This window comes from Astatotilapia calliptera, chromosome 14, assembly GCF_900246225.1.
Source record: "Astatotilapia calliptera chromosome 14, fAstCal1.2, whole genome shotgun sequence".
Lineage (NCBI taxonomy): Eukaryota > Metazoa > Chordata > Actinopteri > Cichliformes > Cichlidae > Astatotilapia > Astatotilapia calliptera.
The window spans coordinates 19,335,036-19,346,399 of NC_039315.1; the positions used below are offsets into that span (position 1 = coordinate 19,335,036).

Consider the following 11,364-nt stretch of genomic DNA (forward strand, 5'->3'; position numbering starts at 1 on the left):
AAATAAAACCTGTACAAAAAAAGACGATTTATTCATAACACACGGGAAAAGACACAGGGAAACCAAGTTAACGATAAAACGATAAAAAAATAATGATAAAAACCGATAACAACCCTGAAAACCGGGTTAGGGTTAGCCTCGACTGTCGCGGCCCTGTACCAAACGACTCTTGGACCTGTACTGGTCTGTGGCCCGGGGGTTGGGAATCGCTGCTCTAAAGTGTATCATGATCTGGTCACTAACCAGAACAGTGAAGGCGGGCTGTGGGAAAACGCTTTGTTGTTAGTTGAAACACTGATTGGCTGCTTTGCACATGGCAACAGTTTGCCTTCAGGCTTTCTGTGATGTGGGTGACATTGTTAAACAGGTGTACTCTGACTCAAACCAGCCTTGTAGCTTTGTTGCCCAAACGTAACCAGGCTGCTGTTAGGGAGTGTTTCTCAAACAGGCATTCTGCTGGTTACAGAGAAGAGTTTAGGGCCAGATTTATTAAAAAGGGCAAAATAGCGTGCTTTACAAAAGTTGCGCTGCTTTTTGAACGGTCAATTTCAGCATCAAGTTAAAAAAAATAAGACCTGCTTTTATTCTGTGTTAAATATCGGCACAATTAAAAGTAAATTGCATTATTAAATTAGTGTGCGTGCTTGATTTAAACATTCTCCTTCTTATATTTTGCACCTTGAGAAGGGAACTCCCAAAATTACATATTTAATATCAACATATCACAGGCAATCTTGTCACTGTGATCTCTTTCTGGATGCTGATAGTACTTTTTACTGTGCCGGGCAACATTTTAGTAACTCTGGCAGTTAGTGCCTGTTGAGTGAGCATGATATTCATTTTAGACACGGCCTTGATGCCAGGTAAAACTGACAGAGATATCTAAAGTCTGCTGTGAAAATGTGATTTGTACCGTGCAGTTATTTAAAGCAAGTTTCCTTAAAAATCGTTGCCTGGACTGATTACTTCTGTTTTTCAGATTACACCGGGGACTTTGATGCATGGCTATGGATTTTTTCCAAAAAGAAGTAAAAAAAACAACCCAAAAAACCCAACAACAACAACAAACTATGTATGTTTCTATTCAAAGTGAGGAATTTCCTGGGGATCAATCGTTTTTTCATGTGCCTACCACCTCAGATATATTCAGCTGTGCCGCACGCAAACACTCAGCCACCTAGGGTGATTTATGAAGGGCCTTTAAAGGTCACAGCTGCCTGGGTAACACAACTACCACAGCAGCTTCTAGTCCACTCTAAATGACTGCTACCACGGTCAAACTCAAACCAAGAAGGGGGGGCTACCATAAAATAAGGCCCCGCAGTATGCAGAGAGTATCTGACAGCAGTGTAAACAATTCCTTCTAGTTTAAAAGACTGACCTAAAGTGACACTTACTGACTTTTGCGAGTTATTTAAGGTTACTTCAAAGTTCATATTTTAAAAAGAGCGTATAGTGAGTGTGATATAATAAAATGGCTAAAACCAGTCTCAGTGTGGATTCAGTCAAGGTGCAGAACAACAGTTATCACCATTAACAGTCTGACAGATGATACAGTGGTTGAAATGCACATGTCACAGTAGTTACTAATCTGCTTGCGTCTCCGCAGCGGGAGGCGCTGCTGCTGAAGACACCAGTCTAGCAGCTTCATCTTGGGGCTCCACTGGCCCTTCCCCACCCCCTGCCCCTTCATCGTCCTCCTCTTCTTCCTTCTCCATGCCCAGTGGAGGCTGTCTTTGTGCCGCACTGTGCCTGGAGCGGGCCCTGTGCCTTCGAGGGTGGAGGAAGAGAGCAGGGTCCGGCATGGCTGTGGGCTCTGCAGGGCCCGTCACTTTCTCTGTCGGCACACACTCTCGGGAACGCTCAACTCTCGAGGAAGCCCTAGCGCTCTTACGTTTTGGTTTAACCACAGGAGAAGAAGGCGAAGCTCCTGAAAGCATCTGTGGAGAAACTGTGGAGTTATACTCAGCACCGTACTGGAGCCCCTGGTTGTTGGCCCTGGAAAGCAGGCCCTGCCTCTGCTGCATCCGCTGCTGGTGCAGTTTCTGCCTCGCAGCGTGCAGCTGGAAGGAGAGGTATGCCGCAGCCTCGGTTTGTTTCTGCAGCTCCGTGTTAAGGACGGTCGAACAGTGGCTGCGGCTTTTCAGCTCCTCCAGAAAATGGCGCTCTTTTTGCTTGAGATTGGCTCTGAGAACTCCCACCAAAGCCCCTTTCTGAGTGAGCTCCTTCCTAAGCTCTCCCAAGACGCACTCCTTTTCTGCCAGGCGGTTTTCAACCTCCAGACTGCGAGCTTCCAAGAGCTCCTCTTCCTCCTGCAATTCTGATGCAGACCAGAAATGCAAATTATAAACATGTAGAGTTTCAGAATAAAGTTTGTTTCACATTTATGGAAACCTCTCTGGTATGCAACATACTCTCCTCTGTTTTACCATCCATCAATCCATCTTCTGTTGTAGCGACACCCAGACCTCCCATGTCCCACCCATCTCAACTGTTGAGGTGCTCCCTCATAACATCATTATCCATTTTTTCCTACCACAGGGCCTCCTCCCAGTTTACCATGCCCAAAATACTTCATTTAGGAGGCGCCAAAACAGCTCCTTTAAATCTGGAGGAGCAGCATTAACTCTGAGCCACTCCTAAGTGACCGAGCTCCTCAGTCAATCTCTAAGGAGCCCAGACACCCTTCAGAGGAATCTCATTTTCTGCCGCTTGCATCAGCAATCGAATTATTTTGGTCACTACCCACAGCTGATGGCCATAACAGCGCAGATCGACCAGTAAATCGTCAGATTTGCTGTGAAGCTCAGCTGCGTCATCACCATGAAGACAGAGCTGAGCTGAGACCGGTACAGCATCCACATTACTGCAGACGCTGCACCGATCCATCTGTCAATCTCCTGCTCTCATTTCCATCCTGGGGTGGGCATCCCACCATTTTTCTTTATGTGATAAAATAATCAGAATGATTTTTTTCTGGAGAAATATAAACATTTTCTCCTGACCTAAAAAATGAAAAGATAAATATTTTCTGATTGATAAATAATCAAAATTCTCGATCAATCACTTTTTTTTGGTCAGTGGATCAAACTAATATTGTCCTCGTTTCCATTCTGATGTTTGATAATGAAGGGTCGTTTTTTGTGAGGCCGTTCGGTCCATATTATGGGAAGATCTGTGTGTTACTGTGATATTTGATATCTTTAATATGTCCTGCCCACTGCAGGCCGACTGATGCTCACATGCCGAATTTGTGGATCAGAGAAAAACAGAAGCTACAGCTTGATTCATGTGTTTCACTTCTTATCACCAAAGCAGAGCTAATGCTGCTCCATAAGCATTTATATTCTGTACAGTATGCAAAGCTTGTCCTCACAACACAGTCCCACATTTAAACAGACTGCACAGACACAGACTTTCATTCAGGCTACTACTAAACGCCTTCTCTGCCAAGGTCGTGTTCAACACAGCAAACTGCTCATTGCTTTTTCTCCTTTTTGCCTCTGTAGACGAGCTTTCATCTCTTTTTATTCCAGTAAAATTCCCCACAGGGATGAGAGGCAGGTATGGGTGAAAAGCCCTGAGTCAGTGCGGTTACCTCAGGGCTTACTGAGCAGGAGAAGCTGCTGGAGGAGCAGGAGGAGCAGGGGATTATAACCACAGAGGCCGGCATTGACCCTTCTGCCCAGAGGGAAACCGACCTGAAAAATCCTAATAAGCTGCTTCATATACTGACAAAAGCTTTGAAATTGGGGGTCCAAACTGTAACATCTTGCAGCTTATGGTATCCCATTCATGTAATTTCTCTGTCCATGACAGGCCTTTTATTGGGTTTCATCTCTGTTACTCATTTATTTCTTTATTTTCTCCATTTTTCTTACAGGATCGATCCTCTGAAGGCCGACCGGCTTCTCTTTCGCCCATCACCACACCCCACCTAAACTCATACGCCTGCTATAGAACTACCTAATGTGAACTTTACGTCCATCCATACGCCTCCATGTCTGCAGCTGACTGCACTCTGCCGCCTTTCCTTTTGCCTTAATTGCCCTCCTCTCTCCCCCTTGTTACTTCTCTCCTTTCTTTTCCTCTCTTGTTTGCTACATCTCCTTCTCTCTCGCTCTCAGCAAAATCTGTAAGTGGACACCCCCACCGGGACCTCGAGGAAAAAAGGAGAGCAGAAGACGAAAAAAAGAGGATGGATCAATTTGCCGGGGTGAGGAGGAGAACACAGGGCTGTGCTGCATGATGTATCGTGAGTGGGGGGATAACCTGCCCTGGATAAAGTAGATGGGATCTAATGGCTGAGTAATGCAGCCAGGCACAACTCCTCCCCCCTGCCTCCCGCACTCTTTACAAGCACACGCACATTTATACAGCCTTTTGACTGCTCTTTCTGGAGTCTGTCTCCAATTCGCTGAGACAAAATGGTGCCTCTTTCTGCACTGAGCCACCTTCACGAGGTACGCTTTAGCCGCTGAGACAGTTTCTTCATCTTACGTGTGAAGCTGTAGCATCTTTTTACACACGTGGCTTTACCAGAGACTCCTCCCTCCTGAAGAGAGAGGCAGCGGTGGCCGACAAAGATCTGTCCCCTGGAGGATGCAAGGGTGGAAGCATGGCGAGAGACAGGGGTCATCTGGGGGTTAAAGCTGAGTATGGGGAGGGTGAGTGAAAACTAGCTCGGGGAGATGTAAACATGTGGCTGTCTTTGTGTCCTCAAAGCCAAAAAAAGATGACAAAAATCCAAGAGGCACGAACACAGTCAGGCACGGCAGAGAGAGGAGAACTAGGAAGAGCCTGTGAAGGGAGCGTATGTGAACTCAAACATACCTATTTGACTCCTGCCCGGAGGCTTCATCTTCAACTCGCTTGTCAACTCTGAAAAATGCAAGAGACACACAAAGACAGCGGGAAGAGAGAGAAATCAAAAAAATCAGAGATTAAACGCAGGCGATCAGAGTCTTATTAAAGCTGTATGCTGACAGTTTGTGTTTGCTGCTGCTGGTGGTTAACATAACAGATGCTCGATGCAGTACATCCTCGGCGAGCTCATGCATAATTTATGAAACAAAATCTGAAACTTTACATCAAAGACTGAGTGCTAGAGACTGCCACAGTCTGGATCTGTAAGGACACATTTGTCATATTAGCATTTTATTTTATTATCCTTATTTTTGGGATATAGGAGTGAAATCAGCATGGTGGAAAAAGCTGCTTTTGACTGCTTTTCTGATGTATATTTTGTTTTACCAGCTATCTCTCTGCAAGTTTGATTTGGCAAATCCAACCCCAAAAGTTTTTCGTGCCACCGCCGGGGATCTTTTGCTTCTTAAACAAACGTGTAAACCACTACACTGTGGAGCCACTCTCAGTGTAATCAGAATATATTTAAATAAAAATGCAATCCCCGTGAGCTGTGCCACATTTAATAAAACATCCGATGAAGCTAAACATCCTGTCGTGCTTTGTACGAGAGAATCATTTCAACTTAAAGCCACAGCTTACAATCATATCATTAAAAGTACCTTTACATTATTTTAATAGTTCTTTTTTCCCCCCCTTGTATAGCACTTGAGTGAAGATGTGCATCTCTCTGTTGTATCTGTGTCTGCTGTATGCTTTGTCTGGCTTTTATGTCTCACATTAGGCGCTCGCCTTTGAGTCCATTTCACTTGAGCCATAAAAGCAAAGCAAGCAGATTAGAGGCACTAGAAACTCAGCAGCTTTTCTGGACAATAAAACGCATCTGATCAAAAGATCAAGCCATTAATGCCTTTTTTAGGGGTATATCAGGCAGGAGCAACAGTCTTAAATAGTGGCAGTGATGTTAAAAGATGCTCAGTGTGATATGCAGCATATTTTTAGATGGATAAAATAAAGCATTTCTGATATGTTAAGATAATGTGTCAGACTGAAGTATTCAGTCGTTCAGTGATTTTTGGACTATATTTCTGCATATAAGTGAGTGCAGAGGGGCAGACTGCTGGTTGTGTCTGTCCTGTCAGTCATCTCGACGGTCATCCACAGCAGCCTGACTGCAGCAGGAAAATCTCCACATTCAGCCTTTTTCTGCACACACCACAACACAGAGAGCGGTGCTTCATTTAATTCCCCCGTGACCAGAAAAACTCTTATTCTCTTGAGATATTCGAGTTTATTTAAGTCAGAAATTATGAGCAGTGAACTTCAGGCTTTTTTTTTGATGGAAGAATTTGCAGTGTATACAGAACAGGCTGTACCATCATGTGCGTGTGGCTTGGTTATCCCTAGCCTTTCTTCTCCTCTTGCTCTCTCTGTCACACCCTCTCTCCTTCCCTCTGCAGTCAGCATACTGTAGCACACCCACCCATGCAGCTGGCATGAAGAGAGAAAGACAGATGGGGGGTGTGAGGGTGGAGGGTTGGGAGTTAAAGAAGGAAGGAAGGTAGGCGTGAAAAAGAAAAGGGGAGCTCCAGAAAGGCACACTCAGTGATTGCACCCAAATGTGAGTGACTTCGAAAGCATCTTATTTTCTAGTTATCACCCTCATTCACAGCTTCCATGAGCCTTGAAACTCCGTGAAATTCATTTAGCAGCGGGGGAGCACAGAATAAGCGTAACTCTAAGAATTATTCCTGACACAATGAAAATCAGTCACTCAGCACATTGCAATATCCAGCGTGTGCAACACTTTGTAGGTCAGTCTTATCTCCTGCAGCCTGACTGAGCGTTCAAGGCTTTTGTTTAGTCGATTCAACCTTGAACATTGGAAAGATATCTGGAAGGACAAATGCAACTCGTTTCTGGGATGCACAAAAAACGCATTAGACCAGACAGGAAGACCTCATTTACAAACAGTGATGCAGCTTGTAGCTCATGAAGAGAGAAGCGCCTTTATGTGCTGATTAGGAAACTCTTGGAGTTGAGAACAGTGAAAAAAAAAGAAAAAAGGCAGAACTAACGTGCACAACAACACTGTCAGCCCAACCTTGCAGTAACCTTCCACGCTTTATTAGTGAGCTGGCAGGGTACACCTCTGAGTCCTGCAAACTGCATTAGCCTATCTGTTCTTCACTGCCTCAAGTTACAAATAAAAACGTTCAGCAAAGAAAACTAACTAATCCGTGACAAGCAAATATTCAAAGACCACGGACAAAAAAAGCGACATCTCTCCTCCTTTCCTTTTCCTCGCTTGTTCAGATACATACGACTGTTTGATCTTTGCCTTAAAAAGACATTTGCATGGAAAACCTTTTAACAGCTTTTCCACTCTGGCCCGACGGCATCGTGAGAAGCTTTAAAGATGTTCAGCAGCAACAGCTGCTGAGTATTGTTTTTAGTGAGTGCAATCCCACAGAAACCTCTGAGGAATGTGGAAATTAAAGGCAACAGCAAACTGGAGTGAGGAGAGCAGGCCGATGCCACCAACTGCTGAGGAAAGATGATTTATTTGTGTACACGTACTTCTGGGGGCAGAAATGCACTGTACTGTCTTTACGCAGGTTTGGCCTCGTTTCCTTGCAGCTGACAGAAATATGACTGAAGCTCCATGTGGACCAAAAAAAAAACAAAACCCACTGCTATAAACAATCTGTAAGAGCCCCACATTACAGTGGGAGAGCCCACAGAAACAAAAGGAAAGGAAGAGGAGGAGATGGCAAAGAGCAGGCCAGCTCTCTCTCTGTTGGTGGTGTCATTGCCACACGCAGCTGCACTGAGCAGATGTGACATGTGTGCGGGAGAAACACAAAATAATGGACCCAGCCCTTCCCCCATCCTCCTCCACCCCCTGCAATCCTCTTCGTATGGATTACTAAAGCTATAGGACCCATGGACTCATTACAAAGCACGTGTATTTCTGTGTCTGTCAATTAACTAATGTGTGTGCTGCTGGTTGTGCACTGGGGACAAAAAACTGTTCACATAACAGGATTCACGTCCCAACCAATGATGATCTATTTTAGGCTTTTAAGCTAGAATTATTATAACAGGGTTGATGGTTAGCCAGAAATAAACAAAAACATCTCCACAAGAAGGCTAATACCAGACTGTGTGTGTGTGTGTGTGTGTGTGTGTGTGTGTGTGTGTGTGTGTGTGTGTGTGTGTGTTTTCATGTGCATCTGGATGCTTGATTAAATGGAAGAAGGCACCATCCATTAGGCACCAAACAGGAAATGATGCAATCTACAGGAATTGTAGCATGACATCATCATGTAAGCATTGTCTGGCACTGAGTGGTGCTGCAGACACACATTAGAAGAACAATGAGGACACACACACACACACACACACACACACACACACACACACACACACACACACACACACACTGGCTTTAGCTCAGTGGATGTGTCTCCTTAAAAAAATTAAATGTTATAATTCAGTGAAATCAGGGAAATGACAGGATCAAAATATCAGAGTGTCTGATGGTTTATTGTGAGGTTAAAACCCCATTCAAAGAAGGCTGTTTTCCAAAATCTCAGTAAATCCTTTCTCTGAGGGTAAAAGGTCAATTAGATTGGTCTTAGCTGATTAATAAAGAGCTGCAGAACACCAGCAATGCCTAAAGAGGATTAGCCAAAAGGATTCTTCAATTAAATATGAACTCATAAGACCGCAAACGATTAAAAATTAAAATGTACATTACAAATGTACCTTCCAGTGTCCACTCGGTACTTTTTTTGGGAGGGGTTTAAAATTTTTTTTAAACACATCTTGGACACTCAGACATTGTGTATCCTCACATCTTATATTCTATAAAGTAACAGAAGTCATTTAAAATAAACATATAGCAGAAACCCAAGAGGAAAACTGATTTAACCTCGTAGGACCTGGCTTCCACATATGTGGTCATCACATTTTGGGTTGTCTAGACCAAAATACTAAATCTTGCTCTACAAGGGCCTGATATCCACTTACGAGGACATTATACTGCCACTGTTCTGTCGAAATTTAAAACAAATGTCCTGATATGTGGATCTCATTTTTCTCAGAAGCAAAAATCATGTAAAAAAAAAAAAAATCAAAAAAAAAAAAAATCTGGTAATTCTTTGTTTTTGCATTCATCAGGTCCCAATCAGTCCAAATAGCAAAGAGAATTTAAAAATGCATGCCATGAAAGAGTTCGGGTCTTAGGAGGTTAAAGAAGCCAGGAAGTACTCCTGCTGATTCTCTAAAGGCCATGTGGTTAAATATATTTTTAGCGTCAGTAGAAGTAGGGGGTCAGGTAGAGTTTTTTAGGGCTTTACTTTCAAAAACAGCAGCAACAGCAGCTGAGAACCCCTCACCTGTGCATCGTTTCTGCAGGGAAAGGATCTCCAGGTGAAGACCATGGAGCATGGAGAGGTGCTCCTTCCTGAGGAACACCATGCTCCTCTCCACACCCTCTATCTGCTGAGACAAACTCCTCTCATCGCCCATGGCTGAGTCTAAAGAGACGAGAGAAGGGGAGAGAATCTGCGTTTACTCCTGCCAGACACTAACTTAGAAATTCAGATTACAACCTAGGAGCTCCAGCGGCTCCACGTAACTTTGTCTTCAGTGGGAAGTGCCCGCTCGGAATTGAGGTCATGCTGGAGCTATAAATAAGGCATTGATAACCAAAAAAAAAAAAATCAAGCCTGACCGATAACCTCGACTTATATTTCATTAGATAATATAAGTGTCCCTGCTTACCTTAAATTGACGTTAAGTACCAAAATGTGAAGAAATGTGATTTGCTAGCGTTATAAATACGTCCTCCGGTCCGAGCATGCTGGCCTCCGGCGTCGGTCCAAATCCTGCGGGCTGCCGCATTCACCCAGACATTTTATCTGGAGCGTTTAAGTGCTTTTCAGCAGCATGTGACGCTGTTTGATCAGAGGAAGAGCAGGAGGAGGAGGCTGGATGGGTGCGTAAAAATGCAAAACGACGCATGGCACCGCGATCCGCCGACACCAAAAACAATCCCTGCTGAAACATCTGCAGGGTCGATCATCAGCAGCAGGAACATGAAGCTGCTTTGAAAACCGACGAGCAAAGTGCGCAGTCCATTTTTTTTCTTAACGTGCGCACCTTTCCTCCGCTCCCACCAACTGAGGCGTCATCGAGCTGCTGGATGAGCAGCGAGTTGAAGACGGTGATGAAAACAAGCCATCGTGACCAGAACACGCGAGAACATCGTACGACGGGGTCAGTCCGCCAGCTGATTGGCTGAGCGGCACATCACCGCTCCGAGTCGACTCTGTGGAGCAGCGGTCCCCAACCCCCGGTCCTCGGACCGGTACCGGTCCGTGAGTCGTTTGGTACCGGGCCGCGAGAGCTGAGGCTCAGGTGTGAAATGTATAGTTTTCAGGGTTTTATCGGTTTTCAGCGTTATTTTGTTATCGTTTACTCGGTTTTCCTGGGTCTTTTCACGTGTGTTATGAATAAATTTTCTTTTTTTCGGTACCGGTACTAGTTTTATTTTGTTGAATTTATCCGCGACACCTTAAACGCCGGTCCATGAAAATATTGTCGGGCATAAACCGGTCCGTGGCGCAAAAAAGGTTGCCCGCTGCTGTGGAGGATCAAGGCGCAGCTCGTGCGTGTGAAGACGCGAAACTTTAAAGCCTCGCGTGCACGAAGCGTGTTTGCTTTGTGCACTTTAATAAAAGGATGCGCGTGATTCCAGCACCGTGGACAGCGAGACACTGCTGCAGTGGTTCTCAACATGAGGCATGACCTTGAACAGATTTTCACCAAAATTAAATCAGCCCCGGTATCTACCGTCACAAAAATTTAACACAAACTCAAAAACTGTGGATGCCAGAGTGCTAACAAAGAGACAGACAAACACATAGATCCAATTACATACTCCCTCCTTCAGGCGAGAGAATAAAAAACAAAAACTCGACTGTCACTCCCCCTCAGCCTCCTGGTAGATGCACATATAGCCTAAATTTGAAAATCGTAGCTGATCATCAGAAAAGTTGATTTTTCTGATTTTGACCTTGAGGACAAGGTCGCTAAAATTCGAACTCGTCCAACATTTTTACTCTTCTCGAGTTCTGGGTAGTGGTTGCACAGCTGGAGCCTATCCCAGCAGCACACCGGGTCAGGTCTCCAGTCCCCTGTAGGACTAAGTGAAGAACATACAACATGAATGTAGGTCTGTGTAAAGTTAGTTTGGGCTATAAAGAAGTAAACGCTGTTTGCATTTCTTTCTAAAACTTGTTAACATATCTAACCTTTAGTGCTTTTCGTAGATTCACTGTGATCTGTACATTTTAATGCACTTATAATAGCAGAAGATGGAGTTTGGACAAAATAATCCCTGTTAAAATAGTTCTGGTTTTTCAAAATAAAAGAAGATAGTTTTAAGAGGTCACCACAGTGATGAGTGTCACATGTTTTATTTGACAG

General features: G+C 44.3%; 1 protein-coding gene across 1 annotated transcript; it reads right to left on the reverse strand.

Annotated features, from left to right (window-relative positions):
- Window positions 1-1,029: 1,029 nt before the first annotated feature.
- Window positions 1,030-10,105, reverse strand: ccdc92ba (coiled-coil domain containing 92Ba). The gene is made up of 4 exons (XM_026192778.1): window positions 9,658-10,105; window positions 9,270-9,410; window positions 4,834-4,881; window positions 1,030-2,320 (listed from the first exon to the last, which is right to left on the reverse strand). The coding sequence occupies exons 2-4, from the start codon at window positions 9,400-9,402 to the stop codon at window positions 1,587-1,589; spliced, it is 915 nt and encodes a 304-aa protein (XP_026048563.1). The 5' UTR covers window positions 9,403-9,410; window positions 9,658-10,105; the 3' UTR covers window positions 1,030-1,586.
- Between the last annotated feature and the right edge of the window lie 1,259 nt (window positions 10,106-11,364).

Coding starts and splice junctions, on each gene's coding strand:
- ccdc92ba (XM_026192778.1), bottom strand. CDS start 9,402: ATGGGCGATGAGAGGAGTTTGTCTCAGCAGATAGAGGGTGTGGAGAGG. Junction 4,882..9,269: donor CCTGCAGAAACGATGCACAG/GTGAGGGGTTCT, acceptor TGCATTTTTCAG/AGTTGACAAGCGAGTTGAAG. Junction 2,321..4,833: donor TCCGGGCAGGAGTCAAATAG/GTATGTTTGAGT, acceptor GGTCTGCATCAG/AATTGCAGGAGGAAGAGGAG.